Source organism: Mytilus californianus, unplaced genomic scaffold (genome assembly GCF_021869535.1).
Source record: "Mytilus californianus isolate M0D057914Y unplaced genomic scaffold, xbMytCali1.0.p SCAF_3, whole genome shotgun sequence".
Taxonomy (NCBI): Eukaryota; Metazoa; Mollusca; class Bivalvia; order Mytilida; family Mytilidae; genus Mytilus; species Mytilus californianus.
The window spans coordinates 25374603-25396207 of NW_026262679.1; the positions used below are offsets into that span (position 1 = coordinate 25374603).

Genomic DNA, 21605 nt, shown 5'->3' on the forward strand with positions numbered 1-21605 from the left:
GTTCGCTAGCTTGAGTCAGGTTAAAAAAAAACAGAAATAGAAATTCACTCAACATATATCATGGGAAATGTTTACCCAAATGATTGTTAAAAATGAAGCAGAGTGATTTTTTTTTATATTATATGCTTCATAAATTACGTAATTTGTAATTTAGAAATCATTGATTTATAATAAAAATCTATTTATCAAATTCTTATTGGAAACTTAGTTTAATTATTTCACTCTTGCATATTCAGGGTGTTGAAATCGAACTCTAGTTTTGATTGTTTCTTAGTTATTGCCGGTTAAGTATTAGAACATACTCACCCATTCTCGTCCAATGGAAATCAGTATTTTCCCTTCTATTTTTCATTGTACATGGCTTTCCATGCACAAAAAAATGCTACACATGAATGACTTTTCATTGTAGATTAATTATGAAAGAGAACTCTTAAAAATTGCACTAACGAAGTGTACAACCCCCCAAGGCAATGTCCAAGGGATAAGAGAAAACGGAAATATTCACGAGTACTGTTGTTTGTTTAATTACCCGGTATTATAAATGAAATCAGGAGAATAGAACTAAAAAGGTATTTCAAGTTGAGATTTCAACATTGTAAATGTTATTTAATGGTACATATATAGACCGATAGTAAATCAAAATTTATTTATGAAGTTTTGTCCTTATTCAAAGTTATACAACTTTAGAAAAGCTGATTAATTTAACATTTTGTGCTTTTTAAAAATGAAGGAATTTTAGATATATAAGATTAAATTGTACCTGAAGTAGAGGAAATCTCCATTTTTGAATAATTTTTCCATCTGTTGAAATGACCATTAAATGATTTACATCCCTTTTACTAAACATGTTAACACTTAAAGTGAGCTAATATCAAAGTTTGATTATTGCAATGAGTAGCTAATTTTGTTATGTCACTCGAAGCAGTGGCGGATCCAGAAATTTCCATTAGGGGGGCCCACTGACTGCCTAAGAGGGGTCCCGCTCCAGTCATGCTTCAGTGGTTCCCTATATAATCAACAAAATTTTTCCCACAAAAGGGGGGGGGGGGGCCCGGGCCCCCTGAAAAACCCTCTAAATCCGCCTCTGCTCGGAAGGTATGAATATGTTTTAAATTGGTCAGACAATACTTGGTCATGTTTTATGAACATTTAAAACCCTCGGCTACGCCTCGGGCTTTAAATATTCATAAAACATGAACAAGTAATATCTAAAATGGATTTTGTCTTGTTATTAGATATATATAGGCATATATTTTGGATTTAAAAAAAAAATGGTCATGCTTAAAGGTTTTTATATGTCTCTGATAGTGTTGATCAGGATTTAACACGTGTCACAATATGATCCAATCGCAGCTTACCGTCCAAAATTGGTGACATAAGTTGAATGATTTTCTTCAAGATTTGCTGCCTATTTGAACATGTATTACACGGACACTTTTTATTTATAGGATCAATCGTGCATTGGTGAGCTGATAGGGATTTTATCTTTTGATTAGATTTGATTTTTTAATATATATTTCCTGTCTTTTTTTTATTGAAATATAAACGTCGGTACCAGCATTTCTTTACTTTCAGCATTGTCCAAAATACTATTCATGTTCATGTATTGAAAAAAAAAATACATTTACGAACCGGCCATTTAGCTTCAAAAGGGGGTTATGTTTTTTTTCTGAGTAAGAAAATAATTTAGTTTTTCAATGCTATCACCCAAACTTTTTATTTGAAATTAGCACTATTATATACGGTATGCCTAAATCGGAAAATCTGGAATCAAAACATTATTTTGTCATTTGCTTGACCACAATATATTTTTTCTCATAAAATTGGGGATCAGAATATTTTTTAGGAACCCCCCCACCCCCCCGCCTTTTGAAGTTAAATGGTCAATCCCTTAGTGTACTAATATGAAAAGTAATAAACTGGAATTGTTTGAAAAAAATATAGTTATTGATGCAAACGTAAATATTTTAATAAAAAAGACAGGAAATATGTCGGTGAAACAAAAAGTTCAAATCTAATTGAAATTTAAAGTGCCCATGAACTCACTGATCATGCAGGAGTGATTCTATTCATAAAAAGTGTCCGTGTAACAACTAAAAAGTGTCCGTGTATCATCTAAAAAGTGTCCGTGTAACACCCGTTAATGTACTGTTTCTCTATAGCTCTGCTGGGGTTAAAGTCGTACAAATTGAGTTTTCCTTTGTTCACCTTGGGCATAATTTACCTGAACACTGGTCAGAGAAAGACGTCCTTTTATAAGTCCAAATTGAATATTTAGAAACCCATAAATCGTTCATACTTTATTCGGCTTTATACTTATTGGACACGACTACTTTGCTGACAACGTAAGTTTCACCTTCTTCTTTATTAGCATTTTGGCACGAATTAATAGATTGTTTAACTTTCCTATTTTCGAGTATTTATATACTCTTCAGAGTGCATGTTTATAACACCGGAATGACATATTTGAATGAAAGTATTTTTGTATTGAAGCTAGGTCATATTTTCATGAAGTAATGTAATATTTGCCACTGTACATAGCATTATGATGTACTGTTTACGTATAATTTTACGAATACTTCATGTCGAAAATAAAAAAAATAAATATATATTTAAGACCAAAATATCAATCAGTACACATCCAACTTCCAAAGGACTATGTGTGAAGACTTCATTAACAGTCAGAGAGAATGCTTGCCAATGAGACTATATCTTCAGAGACCAAATACCGTGGATGTTAGCAACTATCATAGGTAACTGTACGGCCTTCAAAAAGGAACAAAAGTCATACCGTATACATTTAGCTATAAAAGGCTCAACATGACAAAATGTAAAATAATTCAAACAAGAAAAACAAAGACATGATTTATGATAAAAAAAAGATTAAACGAAAAACATGTATGACAGACATCAAACCAATGATAACCACTGAGTTACAGGTTCTAGATTTGGGACATAGTCAGGCACATTAAGAATGTTGGCGGGGTTAAATATTTTTGTCAGCGCTCTTTAATTCTCCCTCGCCTGCTCGTCAGAATTTAAAGCATTTCTTTACTAAATTCCTTCGTATAAATAAGACAAAACTCTAATATAGGTTTTGGTTGCTTGCAGTAACTTGTTCTTTTCTCTTGCAAATAATGTTTAATAATATAATAATCTGATATAATTTAATAACAATCTTCAAATTAACATTTGCATACAACAAAACTATCCAACACATCATTATATGTAAATGAACTTAAAGTCTATATGATCCATATTCATAAATATGACAATAAACGGTAAACTGTACGTTGTAGTTACTGTGAGCACCTTCGATGAACTGACAGCTGAACAATTTCTTTATATAATATAACGGAACCCCACCCATTAAACTGCCAAAGGATTTCACGTGCATATGTTCTGGACCATATGAGTATTTGGACCATACGCGTATGGCATGACCATCTGCGTATATACTCATATGGTCCGACCATACACGATTAACGTTGAAAAGGTGTCACAAAAATTAATAGTTTCTAAGACTTATTCAATCATATGGTAGTCATTTTTACATAATTATCATTATCGATTTGTCCTGACGAAACGCAATATGTCGACTTTGGAAAATTATTAAATGAACTGTTAAACAATAAATAAATTACTTAACTCACAGGCACTTTTTTAAAATTTCTTTTAGTGTTTAAATTTGTTATTATTAAATTTTAATTTCTTAAAAAAATTCTTATTGTTTTTAGTAAATTTGTTCAATTGTTCTTGCTCCTATTCATACGATCTTACAATGACAGTAAGATCGTATGAATTTGAGCAAGAACACATCAATTTAATGAAAATAAGTAGAAATAAGAAGAAATTTTGTTTCTGAAATAATAATTTTAAACACTAAGAAAACAGAAAAAAGATCCATGCCCCAAACGCATGTGGTTTCACTTACGGACGAATATCGGCAGTATAAAAGCGATTTGAATTGACTCTTAGCGGATACACCAAGATTTAGACAATATGTAAAAGATCAAAGAATTCAGATAGTAACTTGTGCCGATTTATGTTCAAAGAATGAGCTGTATGTTCCTGCAAAGAAAGATAGAATTATTTGAAAAATACCTATATGGTCTAAATACTTGTATGGTCCGGCCCGTTAATAACCAAACGAGTATAATACTCATATCATATGGTCATGACCATACGCGTATGGTCCATGTACTCATATGGTCCCGAACACATATATAACCATTATATCTAAATCAAAAATAACAATAATCCGTTTTACAACTTCTCTAAACAGTTTGAATATATATAAATGAATCATGTTGTCCCAGACTAAAATATCAATCAGTACACACCCAACAGATTTAGCCGTCTGAGAAAAACACAACCTTTATAAATATCGACAGGATGTAGGACAGTAAACGTACATAACTGTAAAGCATTACATATTTAGTTCTGTTTGAATTTATTAATAACAAAACCATGGTAGTACCGACACTCTTTAAAAAGCTTGCTTAAGTGTTTAATTGATAACCTTGTAGAATATGTTAATTCAGAGAATCAATAAGTTTACATAGATATAAGAAGATGTGGTATGAGTGCCAATGAGACAACTCTCCATCCAAGTTACAATTTTTAAAAGTAAACCATTATAGGTCAAGGTACGGCCTTCAACACGGAGCATTGGCTCACACCGAACAGCAAGCTATAAAGGGCCCCAAAAAATTATTAGTGTAAAACCATTCAAACGGAAAAACCAACGGTCTAATCTATATAAAAACGAGAAACGAGAAACACGTATGAACTACATAAACAGATAACAACTACTGTAATCAGATTCCTGACTTAGGACAGGTGCAAACATTTGCAGCGGGATTAAACGTTTTAATGGTACCAAATCTTCTCCCTTTTCTGAAACAATAGTATAACATCACAACATAGAAAAACACACTATAAAATATCAATTGGAAGGCTTAACTCAATCAAAAAACGTAAATTAACACACAATGAACGAATAAATTTGACCTGTGACACCTGAATGCAAATACACAGTTAATAAAAAATTACAAGGGATAAATAATTAAAGTCAAAAGTAAATAAACAGGTTTAAACAAAGTTAAAGTATGATATCACTGTGAAATTTCAAACAATTTATAGAAAATCATCACTTTTGAAGAAACCTGCGTCATATTATACACAGGTAAATGAAAATAATTTTGTTGTTAAGTATACTTCTTCTTCTGTGTGTATAAAATCTTCCGTTTAGGAATACCAAGAAATTTCTTTAATATCAATAAAACTAATCTAACACTTGGTACATATGGGGTGAATATCAAGAATAAAAATATACAATTAGTGCTAGATAAAACTTCCTGTACAGGTCCAAGAACAGCATCTAAGGAAAAATGAAATAATTTTGATGTTCATAGTACGAAGAAGTGAAAATTTGTAGTAATTAAATACCAAATAATCAAAGCTGGTATATAGACAAGATCCATATTAACATTAGATAACAAAAAAACATTACAAATAGTATCAACAGGTCAAATTAAAAGAAAGTACGATTTGAGAGTACTCGCAGTTACTGACAGCTAGTTAAAAGCCAAAACAATTAATAATAAAAAATCATGCATCAGAGACTAAATGCATGGATCTTATCTAAACATTGTTACACTTATTATGGTTTTTAGCATATGTCCTGTCGTACATTTGTTAGACTAAGTTTATCATTCTTAATTCCCAATACACATGCATTGTCCAGTCGTTGTTTAACAGAAACAATACAATTTGAAAGAGTAAATCTATAATTTCAGATAATCTTTTCTCGAATGAAGAACTTTTTTAAGAACAAATGAAGGTAAGTAGATTTTATTACCTCGCAACTGTATTGTTCAAGCCACATACATAGCGTGATCGACTTGGAAGCATATTAATCAGCACTAAGCAGTGCTTGGGGCCATTTCGAACTTGCCGTGGTATGAGCTTTTTTCCGGTATTTTAGGCTCAACAGTTTAAACATATTTTATTATCTAGATAACAAATAGATCAGACACAATGATTCAATGAACAATAATAATAACTATAAAAGCATTGTCTATTACATGTACGGATTTTGTGTCTTAAATCAATACACAAAACACTTTCCCTTCCACTCAAGAAAACAACCTTCGAAGTAGCGGGGTATATATTTTTATTCGTCCGTCCGTCCGCCAGTCAGTCCGTTATTAATCTTGGTTGTCGTATGCCTAATCAAAATGTGATACTGTATATCTGATTGCAACCTTACTTGGGAATATGGTCACATATAATGAGTCGAAAATCTCTATTGATTTTGAGGTAATTAGGTCTAAATTCACGGTCAAAGTTACAAGGACCGAAATTGTGCCGGAAAGTGGTTTTCAGGAGCTTCAGTTAAATTATACTTTATATGGGATTGTATGAGTAGCCATTCGTGTCATTGACGGTAATACTCATACCGTATAAAACTGTTAATGTGTTGGAAATATTGACTTTTAACGAAATCATACGGAATGAAAACTCAACTCATTAGTAATGCAAACTATACTGTTAATTGTTACTTTGAACGGTTTAGTTTCTCATTTTATAGCGTAAGTTCTGTTCTTGTGTCAACCAATCAAAATCGTTCACACAACGATGGTTTGATATCCAATGCTTCCAAGTGATATGATTAGCATACACGAGACAGACAACGGTTTTCACAGCTCATCCAAGAGACTATCTACTCTTGTGTAAGAATAGGAGAATCAGATTCTTTAGAAACAGGACCTTATAACAGCATTTGCTAAAGGTATTATTCCAATCTCTTAGAACTTTTTGAATCTCGCGGGGGAGAGGGAGGGACACTTAACATGCAAAAGAGATGGGGATGAGCTGCAGGAATATGTCACTTTTTTCAGTTTCATGATATATGATCAGGTCAATAAATTAAAATGATGTATATGACAAGTTTGCTGATTAAATCGTAAGTATCTGAAACTAACCAGATGTAGTTTTTGTCGAGCCTGCGACTTTTGTCGCAGAAAGCTCGACATAGGGATAGTGATCCGGCGGCGGCGGCGGCGTTAACTAACTTCTTAAAAGCTTAATATTTCAAAAGGTAGAAGACCTGGATCCTTCATACTTTGTATATAAATGCCTTATGATATGAAGTTTCCGTCTGTCATATGTCCATTGTCCTTGACCTCATTTTCATGGTTCAGTGACTACTTGAAAAAAAAGTTAAGATTTTTCGTAATGTTAATTTCTCTCTTATCATAAGTAATAGGATAACTATATTTGGTATGTGCGTACCTTGCAAGGTCCTCATGCCTGTCAGACAGTTTTCACTTGATCTCGACCTCATTTCATGGATCAGTGAACAAGGTTAAGTTTTCGTGGTCAAGTCCATATCTCAGATACTATAAGGTCTAATATATTTGGTGTATGTAATGATTGTAAGGTGTACATGTCCAACTGGCAGGTGTCATCATCTGACCTTGACCTCATTTTCATGGTTCAGTGGTAATAGTTAAGTTTTTGTGTTTTGGTCTGTTTTTCTAATACTGTATGCAATAGGTCAACTATATTTGGTGTATAGAAATATTTTATGATGTACATGTCAGTCTGGCAGGTTTTATTTGACTTTGACCTCATTTTCAAGGTTCATTGCTCATATTAAGTTTTTGTGTTTTGGTCTGTTTTTCTAATACTGTATGCAGTAGGTCAATTATATTTGGTGTATGGAAATTTTTTACGATGTATATGTCGGTCTGGTAGGTTTTATTTGACCATGACCTGATTTTCATGGTTTATTGCTTATGTTAAGTTTTTGTGTTTTGGTCTGTTTTTCTTAAACTTTAAGCAATAGGTCAACTATATTTGGTGTATGGAATGATTGTAAGGTGTATATGTCAGTCTGGCAGGTAGCATCTGACCTTCACCTCATTTTCATGGTTGATTAGTCAATGTTCAGTTTTCCTGGTTAACTTTGTTTCTTAGATACTATAAGCAATAGGTCAACTATATTTGATGCATGGAATGATTTTAAGATGTACCGGGGGTACATGTCTGTCTGGCAGGGTTCATCTGACATTGACTTCATTTTCATGGTTCATTGGTCAATATAGAATTTCCATGGTTTGATCTGTTTCTTTTATACTATAAGCAATAGGTCATCTAGATCTTGTGTATGGAATGATTGTATTGAAGGTGTACATGTATTTCAGGCTTGGTTTATCTGACCTTGACCTCATTTTCTAGGATCATAAGTGTTAATGTGATACTTGTAGTAAAACTTTATATGTAGGACTATCAACATAAAATCAATGATGAGTATAGTAGGCGAGACATTTCAGCGTGTGCACTCTTGTTTTTTCACGGATGCATGCAATTAAAAGTACTGTTGCAAATGCATCAGATATTTATCAAATATATTTATTCTCCACGAAATAGCGTAATCATGATAGCCATAGAAGGATATTGTTTGTCAAGAAATATATTATGATAGGGTATGTTTCTTTGTTATTAAACATATATAAAATGGGGATGAACTTCGGTGATCACCCCTACAAAAAAAAAGATCGAAGTGCTACCCCCTCCCCGAGGTTTGAATGGCCATTCATGTCATTTGCGCGATGTATAATCGCGTATATTTAATATATGCGTTATTTCTTTAAATACATGTTCGCATAGTGAACTTTATGATTGCTCTTCGTCTACCAGTCCGTCCGTCCGTCTGTGTGTATGTCCATCTGTCAAATTATGTTAGCAACTCTGTCTCAAAGATGGTTTGAAATGTATCTCTCAGATTTTACAGATATTTAGTTTCCAGTGAAGGAGTGATACATGTCAATTTTTTTAATGCAAGTTATTGGAATGGCGGCAATTGTTAAGATTTTTTTACGACTCTTTTATACGTTCAGTTTGGTTAGAAGTTACTCTGATATTTTGTAGTTAAGTACACAAACATGGGTTGATGAAGAACAGTTTTTTTTCTCCCCCGAAAGTCAAAAATGTTGAAATGGCCTGCCATTTTAATCTTGTTAATAAGAATATGGTTCCATTAATATTATATATAATTGAGATATAATAGCTCGCATAGTTTTAAGATAGGTAGTGACTAAAATGATACAGTCATACATACAGGCATGACATCACTTTACGGATTGACGCTATAACGTTTGGTTTGACACATTAGGGGGGGGGGGGGGTTAATTTTTTCACCGAGTGTGTTAATCACCCTAACACCTTCATCCAAGGGCAGTATTTTTTTTTATTATACGGAATGCCTTATAATTCAAGTGTGCACTATGTTATAAGAAGGACAATTGTAAAAAAAATAGATTCATTAATTCAGAAGTTAACTGATAACAACAACAAAACGACGGAAATGATGTAAAAATAAGAATCGGTAAACCTCGACCGGAGCGGACGTTAATTGTTCCGGATCGGCAAACTTCGGGCTCAGCGGGTGTTAATTCTAGGCATTAGCACCCGTTGCTAATATTATCACATGTTGCTATGGGTGGGCGGGGCTTATGAATTGTTAGTGAAAATTCACAAATGCCGCGTGTCCAATTAAAGAATGGATAATATAAGAAATTTGCATAAAGTATAATAATAATGTTTAACACTAGGTTAAAATTTAACCAAGAGATGATCAACCTGGCCCAGAGCGCCACGGGTTTGAATCTGCCTAAAGCACTTCTGTATTAGTTCTATGAAAATAAAATGTAACGGGGGACATAGAAATACCGGGCGTCCGTCCGACTGTCCGTCTGTGTGTCTGTCCGTCCGGTCTTGTAAGCGCTCTCACGTGTACAATTCTTGCCAGATTTTTGTGAAACTTATATCATAGGTTTATATCTGCAATTTCTTGTACAAGTACGAAAAGCAGTGCCGATCAATTATTTTAAAAGAGTTATTCCCCTTTGAAATATTCATTATATGGAAAATTGCATTGTAAGCGCTCTCATGTGTATAATTCTTGCCAGATTTTTATGAAACTTATATAATAGGTTTATATTAGCAAAGTCTCGGACAAGTTCATAAAATCAGTACCGATCAACATTTTTAAAAGAGTTAAGCCTCTTGGAAATTTTAAGTATATTGGAAAGTGCATTGTATTTGCTCTCAATCATTCATTTCTCTAAGATATTAATAAAAAATTTAAAGAACAAACGTTTTTTTAGGGATTGCCCTTGGATAGATAAAATATGTGCAACGCGGGGGACAATGGAACTCTATTCTTTATTTCCAATTATTTCATTCCTAGCAAAAATCCTTTCTAGAAAACATTCAGAAGGAAATGGGCAGGACTTCTTTAACAGCTACATGCGATGAAACCCTTGTTATGAGATAGATTTGGAAATTTTCAGTTGCAAGTTTTTATGTGAATGCCGCAAATACTACAGTACTTCTAATTTTATCAACAACTACCACTTCTTGTTCTTGAATTTTAGACGTTTGAGGTAAAAAAAACGAAAACAGACGTGAAGAACGAAAACAGCATAAATTGAGAAAACAGACGTAAAAATAAAAAAAAAAAACAGACATAAAAAACAATAACAGACATAAAATTCAAAAACAGACGTTAAAATCAAAAACAGACACCAAAAACGTACACAGACATAAAATTAAGAATTCAAAACAACTCGGTCCAAAGACAAGTCGGACCAAGACAACTCGGACCAATCTTAAGACAACTCGCACCAATCTTGAAGACAACTCGGACCACGTATGAAGGCAACACAGAAATTTTTGAAAGAGGATCGCAATGGAGGTACTTTCACGACGAATAACGTTAAACATCCACTGTTTTGACGTTTACCTATATAAACTGGAGTGTGACGATAGAGAAAACGTTGTGTAATAATTTTGATGTAACCATTTGGAAAAGATACACTGAAAGTTATTACCAATTCGCCCGTTAAGTCCATTTAGGCCCAACTAAGGTAATCACAGAGAACAATGTATTAACATCTTCTTCTACTAAAATGGAAACAGCAGAGAGATGTGTTCATCAGCTGGGTCATCTCATTTAAGCATAAACATATTAGACGATTAACTAACCTCTTGTTGATAAGATTTTTAACTTGTAAGGTCGCTCTTAATTCATGTAACTTTCTGGACTAATGGCGCGATTTTATCACATGAAAGTATATATTTGACCTTTGATGTAAAGAGTACAGTCGGTAAAGGAGGATGGAAAAGGTTTGCTAAAAACAATTAAAATAGTTGTCTCTGTAATTGCAAAATAGTCATGATTTATTTAAATTTTGTTAATTTCATCTGTCTTATTGACAAAGTAAAACGGAAAATATTAAGACTGTAGTTTCTTTTTATTCTCACATTATATGCTGATCAACACAGATTTTTGATATACATGTAGTTAATATCAGCTTATAATTTATTTCTAATGAAATATATAAAAAAAGTACCTCATTAGAAATGATGTGTCATGTGTTTTAATTAAGATTCGGATCCAATTGATATCTGTGTTCATTCAAATATCTATACAAGCAAAGAGGATTTAAGTCAAGAATAATGAAATGTAGTTTTATTTGATAACATATAACTACTTGATTTCTAAAGAAATATGAAAAAAAAAATCATCGTTTAAAAAAATGATTTGACTTGCATTAAATATAAAATTGGGTTCACACACATTCGTGTACTTTCAAAGGTAACCTATATTCAAACGAAATTCTTGGGAGCTTATACTTTGAAATGTTAGAATTAATTTCAAATGTATATACATGTATATGTATGAAGCAACTACAGTCAAATCTAGACAAAAACAAACAAAAATCATATTAAACGTAAAAGTCACTGGTCTGACAAGTGTTTCAATCTGGTCCGAGTTGTCTTTGAATTGACGGTCCAAGTTGTCTTGGATCGGTTTGTCTTTGATCCGAGTTGGTCTTTAAAAGTGGTCCGAGTTGTCTCAAGACTGGTCCGAGTTGTTTTGGTCCGATTTGTCGTGTATTCAAAATAAAAAAAAAAGGCGTTAACAAATTAAAAACATAGGTCAAAAACGAAAACAGAAATACAATTAAATAAAAAAAGACAACAGATGTTTTATTGTATGTCTGTTTTCGTTTTTGATTTCTGCTTATAATTTCTTAACGTCTGTTTTTTTTAATTTTATGTCTGGTTTCGTTTTTGACCTCTGTTTTTCATTTTTTTTCACATCTGTTTGTACATGCATATGTTTTATGTCTGTTTTCGTTTTTGATGTCTGTTTTCGTTTTTGATGTCTGTTTTTGGTCTTAACGTCTGTTTTTAAAGTTTTATTCAATTTTGCCCGAATGGCTGTCCATAAAATACTGAACCAACGGTATGAATATGTGAAACTATACCGTTAAAAGTGAAAACTAACCGTATTTGCAAAACTAACGCGTTGATTTTTCATACCGTATAGAGTACGAATTAACGCGTTAGTTTTTACAATCAACCCATACAAGTGAAAACCAAGGCGTTAACAGGGAAAGACAACGCGTAAAAAGTGTTATACGGCATGTTTTTACCGCCAATGACACAAATAGCCACTTATAGGATTAACTTTACTTGGATTTATCGTCACATATAATGAGAGGAAGATCTCTATTAATTTTGAGGTCACTACGTTTTAGGTCAAGGAAATAGTTACTAAAAATAGGGCGACATGTGTGCAGAAAGGTAGATTTCCGGAAGCTGAATAAATTAAAGTCAATAGGTATAAGGTCAAGGTTATAATTTTTAGAAATAGATTTTTGTATGGCAATATGACTGTCTGAAATGAAAAAGAAAAGAATGAGAAAAAAACGGAAAAAAATACTATGCCAGCAAACCACAAAAAACTTGTCCCCTCTATATGGGGTCGTAGGGTATTTGATCTTGCATACTAATGGTTCTTTAATTTCATTTTGGTTTATAAGGTTTTTAGTTTCCACCTTTATCTGATATGATGAGTAAACGAAAAATTTCAAAACCTACAAACCAGTAAGGAAGAAAAACAAACACTATACGGTATGGGTTTTTCTTATTGTTGAAGGCTATGCGGTGGCCTATGATAGCTTATATCCACTTCATTTGAACTCTGTTGGATAGTTGTCTCATTGGCCATCATACCACATCTCCTTATTTTCATGAAAAATAAAACACACCCATAAACATATCATACAGTTTGAAGCCATTTTTACATTTAAAATCATTCTTGTTAGATAGTTTTATCAAACAAACTTAACATCAAGAATGTTTGATTGTGTACAACTCAGGAAGATACAAAAGACTAAAGTTGAAAAACCCGTAATAATTTAAATTTTTATTTTCTTGATTTTCAAAGATATCCTGAAATACTGTTCTTTTTTGTTTTGATTTAAGACCTTTAAAAACCTACCCTCAGACGGACGCAAAACAAAGAAAAACGCAGTGGACTTTGACCTTAGTACTTAGTCAAATTTACACTTTCTGCTTATAATTTTGAAAACTATACTAGATGGACAGAAACTGTAAACAGTAAAAGTGAGAAGCAATATAATACTTAAAAAAGTGTTTTACACGACTGAAACTGTCAGTTGACGTTTTATTTGTATTATTGCCCTGAAATCATTTTTCACCAATAATTTGCGTTTTTGGTTAAAGGTCTTTACTTTTAGAACTACTTATTTTTATCAGTCAGCATTGCCGGCATGACTAAAAAAGCAGTTACGAGTAAAATACAAATAACTGTCCTATATCTTGAGAATTATAGTAGACTAAGTGTACATCCTCGTTCTTTGTTACAAAATAGTTGATAGTTGACTCATTGGCAATCATACCATAATTCCACATTTTTATATACTAAGGAAAATCTTACAGGAAAATGTTATAAAAATCAAAATCTCCAGAAAAAACCATGACTGCCAAAATTTTCCGATGATTCCGTATATTCCACTTCAAAGCATTGTTTTATAACTTTATTTTATATTATCTTGAAAACATTATTAAATCATTCATATTGCAATGACCACTTAGGGGAAGACCATTGAATTTTGTTTAGGGTGGGCGCTTGGAAGATTTTGTTTACATTTTTGTCTCGCCTTGACGGAGTCAAAAAGCGAGACATGGGTATGTTGTTTCCTGCGTCGGCGACGACGACGACGACGACGACGACGGCGTCGGCGGCGGCGGCGGCGGCTGCGTCAACAATGTATTAGTTTGTGATTAGGTCTAGTTCATGGTGAACCACTAGTGGTAGGTCAATGATATTTGGTATGCAGTTGTATTAGCATTGGCACATCTCATTACCATGGAGATTATTTGGCCCCGCCTCCTCAGTCAAGGTCTATTGACTTTGAAACTCTGCTTAGTTTACATGTATTAGTTTGTGATTAGGTCAGTTTATGGGGAACCACTGTGGTAGGTCAATGATATTTGGTATGCAGTTGTATAAGCATTGGCATATCTCATTTCCATGGAGATTATTTGGCCCCGCCCCCTCATTCATGGTCTATTGACTTTGAAACTTTTGCTTAGTTTTCATGTATTAGTTTGTGATTAGGTCAGTTTATGGGGAACCACTAGTGGTAGGTCAGTGATATTTGGTATGCAGTTGTATAAGCATTGGCATATCTCATTTCCATGGAGAATATTTGGTCCCTACCCCTTAGTCATGTTCTATTGACTTTGAAACTTTTGCTTAGTTTACATGTATTAGTTTGTGATTAGGTCAGTTTAAGATGAACCACTAATGTTAAGTCAATGATATTCGGTATGCAAATGTATTGGCATTTGCAAGTTTCATTTCCATGGAGATTATATAACCCCACCCCCTAATTATGGTTCATTGACTTTGAAACTTTTACATAATTTACAAGTTAATGTTTGTGTTTAGGTTTGTTTAAATGGAACGAATTATGAAAAGTCAATGGTATTTGGTTTGCAGTTGTATTAGCATTGGCACATCTCATTTCCATGGAGATTTTTAAGCCCTGTACCTTCAGTCATGGTTCATTGACTTTGAATATTTGCATAACTTACATGTTAAAGTATTGCTATTTTAATTTCAAATAACTGTCCTATATCTTGAGAATTATAGTAGACTAAGTGTACTTTCTCGTTCTTTGTTACAATATAGTTGATAGTTGTCTCATTGGCAATCATACCATAATTCCACATTTTTATATACTAAGGAAAATCTTACAGGAAAATGTTACAAAAATCAAAATCTCCAGAAAAAACCATGACTGCCAAAAAATTTCCGATGATTCCGTATTTTCCACTTCAAAGCATTGTTTTATAACTTTTTTTTTATTATCTTGAAAACATTATTAAATCATTCATATTGCAATTACCACTTAGGGGAAGACCATTGAATTTTGTTTAGGGTGGGCGCTTGGAAGATTTTGTTTACATTTTTTGTCTCGCCTTGACGGAGTCAAAAAGCGAGACATAGGTATGCTGTTTCCGGCGTCATCGACGACGACGACGACGGCGGCGGCGGCGGCTGCGTTAACAATGTATTAGTTTGTGATTAGGTCTAGTTCATGGTGAACCACTAGTGGTAGGTCAATGATATTTGATATGCAGTTGTATTAGCATTGGCACATCTCATTACCATGGAGAATATTTGGTCCCTACCCCTCAGTCATGGTCTATTGACTTTGAAACTTTGCTTAGTTTACAATGTATTAGTTTGTGATTAGGTTAGTTTATTGGGAACCACTAGTAGTAGGTCAATGATATTTGGTATGCAGTTGTATAAGCATTGGCATATCTCATTTCCATGGAGATTATTTGGCCCCGCCCCCTCATTCATGGTCTATTGACTTTAAAACTTTTGCTTAGTTTACATGTATTAGTTTGTGATTAGGTCAGTTTATGGGGAACCACTAGTGGTAGGTCAGTGATATTTGGTATGCAGTTGTATAAGCATTGGCATATCTCATTTCCATGGAGAATATTTGGTCCCTACCCCTCAGTCATGTTCTATTGACTTTGAAACTTTTGCTTAGTTTACATGTATTAGTTTGTGATTAGGTCAGTTTAAGATGAACCACTAATGTTAAGTCAATGATATTCGGTATGCAAATGTATTGGCATTTGCAAGTTTCATTTCCATGGAGATTATATAACCCCACCCCCTAATTATGGTTCATTGACTTTGAAACTTTTACATAGTTTACAAGTTAATGTTTGTGTTTAGGTTTGTTTAAAGGGAACGACTTATGAAAAGTCAATGGTATTTGGTTTGCAGTTGTATTAGCATTGGCACATCTCATTTCCATGGAGATTGTTTAGCCCTGTACCTTCAGTCATGGTTCATTGACTTTGAATATTTGCATAACTTACATGTTAAAGTATTGCTATTTAAATTTCAACATTTGCATTATCAAAATAACAAATAGGCGAGACATAACTCTGTGTTAACAGTTTATTATTATCCTGATGTTGATGTTGATTTATAAGGTGATCTTTGAAAAAAAAATATTGATTTGCCTTGATTTCAGTTGAACGCAACCGGAGGCTATACATTTGAAAATAATCAATTATTTTTCGGAAAATTTTGGTCCGGCTCTGAATCAGCAATAAAAGAAGTAATATGTACACAATATGTGTAGACAATTACAAAAAATTAAGTCAGGTTTAAATTCAAATTATAACAGAAGACAAGTTGAACGTGTATTTGCCATTCAGATAAATAAAGCTTATTTTTTCTAAAATTAGTAAAAAAAAAGGCTCAAATGCATCTTATTTATAAATATCACCTTCTTTTTCAGACGGAAAGTGTGATATCATGGCTTGCATGTTTTTCTCTCGTTGCTATACTGCACATGATCGGAGGTTAGCTAGCTTTTTTGGACGTTATGGGCGATTAATAGCAAAGTATCCATGGCATATCGTTATCTTATCAATCTTAATTAACTTTCTTTGTGGTGTAGGCATAATAAACTTCGAATTAGAAACAAATATAGAAAAACAGTACTTTCTGGAAAATAGTCAAGCCTTCAAAGACAGAGAATTTTTAAGAACACAGTTTCCTTCTTCAGAAAACAATTTTCACGCATATTCACTGCCAGACTATGGATGCTTTGTTGAAGTCATCATTAAATCAAAAAAAGGAAGAAACATTTTCGAGAAGCCGGTACTAGCTGAAATGATTAACATTGACAATCTTATCAGAAATGATATTGTAGTGAAAGATGGCAACATTTCCACCTTTACATTGGGAGATGGCAACATTTCCACCTATACATTGGAAGATCTCTGCGCTAAGAATAACAAAAGATGTGTTGTATTCGGGGAAGAGGTTCTACGTCCTAGTTTTGTCTCAGGCATGGCATCACAAAACGTCACGTATCCACTTTATAATAATATCTTACTTTCATCTATACTTGCACAGACTTCATTGAAAAATGGCCACGTGATTTCGGCAAATATGGTGAGACTAAGATACTTTTTGTCGCAGAATCCAAATAGCACTGACAGGTTATCGAAATTATGGGTGAAAGAATTTATCAATCATATGGAAAATTTTAAAACGAACGAGACGTCTGTTGTATTTACGTATTATAATGCTATGGAGGACGAGATAAGAAAGAGTGCGATGGCGGAAGCACATTTGTTTCCATTAACATTGCTATTGATGATCGTCTATGCTTCTATAGCTACTGCTGGGAAAAGAATTGACTGTATCTATGATTTACAGAATTTAGGACGGATTGGTGTATTTTGTGCTCTCATTTCTATGATACCAGCAGTTGGAATCGCCAGTGCTTGTGGGGTTAAATTTATGAATTCTGCTGCAACCATGCCGTTTCTTATCATTGGTAAATATGAGTGTAAATGTAAAAGCAATATTCATGATAATTTACATATTTTAAAACATTTATAAAAGGAGATGTTATGTAAACGTCAATGAGACAGCAACCCAAAGACAAAAATACATCCATAGATCAACAAAAACTATTCAACAATAGACAAGATTTAGTGTCTGTACCAGCTCAGTCAAAACAAGTAGTAAAAAAATAACAGAGTCTATCAAAGATCTGTCTCAACACTAAATTCCCTAATGGACAAGAAAAAAAAAGATAGGAAAAACCAACATTCAGGTATTGTCGTTATGTCTGAGAACGAAATAGACTAAATATATATAAACAATGCAATGCCAATAAAGGAATGACTGTGATATTTTTTTCTATATATGTACAAATAACATCAAAAATGCGGTGCACCCAGTCCCTAAATAACCTGCATAGCGGGTTATTTAAAAGTGTGAACCACATTTTTGAGATTATTTCGCATAGACAGAAAAAAATGTTAAAGTCATTCCTTATAATTTAATTCCAAATTCCATTCTTTAAGGAGTAAATCATGAAAAAACACGTTGATGACGTCACAGCACTTGACAAAATTATGTCTATGAGATGGGTTGCGTTCAATATGGTACCAGCTAGTATAGCCACTATTTCCTAGATATCTATCTATGTCTTCTAGATTGCGTGATTTTTTTATTAAGTAAAACGAACAAGTTTCTGTAGACTTTTCATTGAAAAATGTCTATAAAAAGAAGCAGACGTCTCCTCGACATTGCGTTTAATTGCATTAATAAGAATAGAGTATACACAATGTGACTTGTTTAACTTGTATAGATCTTTGTAGTTTGATATTTTTTTAATCTTCAGGAATTGGAATAAATGATATGTTTATCATTATGTCTGGGTATGCTGAGACAATGGATAAAGAAAAAATGACCATAGAAGAAAGAATGAAGCGTACATTGATGACAAGTGGACTTGCCATTACAGTTACGTCCCTTACTGATGTCCTGACATTTTTCATTGGTTACACATCTGCATTCAACACAATAAAGAACTTCTGTGTATATGCAGGTAAAGAAATATCTTACTCATACGTTTGATACATTTTATTGAAATATATCAGTGTGTTTACTTCAGTGTGGACAAAGAATAAGACAGTAAGAATTGCTTTTTTGCTAGCTGAACTATAAAATCAATTTAACCTTTATGTACTTCCAACTTAAAATGTAACAATTGTTTCTTTTTATCTAATATATCATGTATGGTAAGTAAATATAAACTACAAACCGGCTGAAGAAGGATTTTTTAATACAGATTTACAGCTAAAAAAAGAATTCATGGTTCACCTAACAAAAGGGTAAACCTAAATAAGAACAAAATACACTATCAAATTGTTAAACTGTGATTAATGAAATATGATTTGAGAATTGTTGAAAAAATAAGAATAAACAACTAATATCAAAATATGGAGATGTGTTATGATTGCCAATGAAACAACTATCAACCAGATACAAAAGGACTATGAGAAGACAACTATAGGACACTGTTTGCCTTCAACAATGAGCAAAACCCTTACCATTTATAGTAAGCTATAAGAATCAACGGCATGATAACATGTAAATCATTTTATAAAAGAAAACCAGCGGCCTGATTAAATAAAACTGATATCATTTCATTACATAGGATAATACGTGTCTTTTATCCTTTACTTCGGAAGACTTCTTGAAAACATAGGATTTCAACGTTTCGTCACCGATTGCTTCACAAGCCAAGTTGTCTTCTGGGCTGAGTAATAATATCATTCATGTGCCCGTAGTCCTTTTGTTCAACTTTACTGTTCAAACAACTGTTTTTAACATTTATATCTAGCTACTTCGTTATTGGTTTGGCCTGTTTTGGTTCGAGCACAACCGATGAGTAATATGCAGACAAAACGCGTGTTTGACTTCCTACATCATAAACCAAGACTAGGCTGCACAAACGGAAATTGATGTTAAACGTCGTTTTGATTTAAAAAAAATATAATCCATCCAATCTGTTCGATGTACAGAATTTATTACCATCCGGTTTTGGAGTGATCTTTCTTTGTAATCTTTAGAAAAATCCCTTTAAATATTGTCGCAAAGACATAATGAATGAATTCGGGCTATAAAACAATACATGTACTTATGTTTTTTTATTAATTTAAGTTCAATTTGATTGTGGTTTGACTTTGTGTTCCTTATAAAATCATGTGTTTACAAGAACCGATTTCTTATAGCTCTATCTGTTTCAGAGCTACATGTATGACGGCTCAAAGTGAGATCGTACTTTTTTAAATGTTACATAGATGAGTTTACGTTTTCTGTCAACTTGGATTGGATTTGATTTCAATCATTGAATCCATTGCCGAATTGCACCTATCAATTGCTCTTCGGATTTCTAGCTGTAATGGATATTACATAAATTACTCCCAAGACGAAGGAGAAGCTTTAAAACCTTATTTGGCCTAAAATGAAGTGTAACATTATATGACTTTTAAGTTGAAATATCAGAGGTATATACAAAGTCATATAAATATTCATTAAGTTTTAGATTGAAAGATGGGACTAATTGAATTTTAAATTATTAAAAATAAAATTTATTATTTTGTATTATATATTTGTCAGTGAGAGGTCTCTATCGTACCTTTTAACCTCTTTTAACATTGATGAGATAAGTAAATCATTTTTGTTTGGTTCTTACAGTCATGATTGTTTTTTTTTAAATGAAGACGGCTTGAAAATCCATAAAATTGATTGCTTTTTCCTCTAACAAAAACGTTTAAACCTTTTCAGGTACGTCGTACCATATTTTTTTGTGACATCATTCTCCCTAAGATTTTTTTTAATATAATCTCAACATTAAAATAAAACAGAAATACAAGTCTGTAACTAACAAATCGGTCGTGAAACGTCCTTATTGCACTCTGTTCTTTGAATATTAATTAAGCCTTTTCAAGAAAGTAATCTACTGAAGATATAAAATTAGAATATGTTCTTTTGTTAATTTAAAGAAAAAAATGTTATAAAATGATGAATACAAAAAAACTTCCAAGTTGATAAAATTGAGAATGGAAATTGGGAATGTGTCAAAGAGACAACAACCCGACCATAGAGCAGACAACAGCCGAAGGCCTCCAATGGGTCTTCAATGCAGCGAGAAACTCCCGCACCCGGAGGCGTCCTTCAGCTGGCCCCTAAACAAATATGTATACTAGTTCAGTGATAATGGACGTCATACTAAACTCCAAATCATACACAAGAAACTAAAATTAAAAATGATACAAGACTAACAAAGGCCAGAGGCTCCTGACTTGGGACAGGCGCAAAAATGCGGCGGGGTTAAACATGTTTTTTGAGATCTCAACCCTCCCCCTATACCTCTAGCCAATGTAGAAAAAACAAACGCACAATAGTACGCACAGTAAAACTCAGTTTAAGAGAAGTCCGAGTCCGATGTCAGAATAGGAAACAAAAGAAAATAAACAAAATGACAATAGTACATAAAAAACAACAGACTACTAGCAGTTACTGACATGCCAGCTCCAGACCTCAATTAAACTGATTGAAAGATTATGTCTTCATCATATGAATATCAGGCACAATCCCTCCTGTTAGGGGTTTAGTATTATACCATCATAAAATATATGAGAAGAACATAACCCGTGTCATGACAACAACTGGTTTTAGAATAAATATGTGTAGTTCCGATGCAAAGACCCTATAAGTGAATCAATATTAAAGCCAAAATATGCAATCTTTAATGACCTGACAACAGTATCGTAACTATATCCCTTCTTAATAAGTCTGTTTAAAG

The 21605-nt window shown here is 33.1% G+C and overlaps 1 protein-coding gene across 1 annotated transcript in view; it reads left to right on the plus strand.

The window, feature by feature from the left end:
- Positions 1-21605, plus strand: part of LOC127734211 (patched domain-containing protein 3-like) — a 73087-nt gene that overhangs the window by 48701 nt on the left and 2781 nt on the right. Inside the window, exons 3-5 of the mRNA XM_052243965.1 lie at positions 5802-5845; positions 16728-17777; positions 18633-18839. Of these exons, the coding sequence (XP_052099925.1) occupies positions 16745-17777; positions 18633-18839 (1240 nt within the window). The 5' untranslated portion in view covers positions 5802-5845; positions 16728-16744. The remainder of the gene's footprint in view (positions 1-5801; positions 5846-16727; positions 17778-18632; positions 18840-21605) is intronic.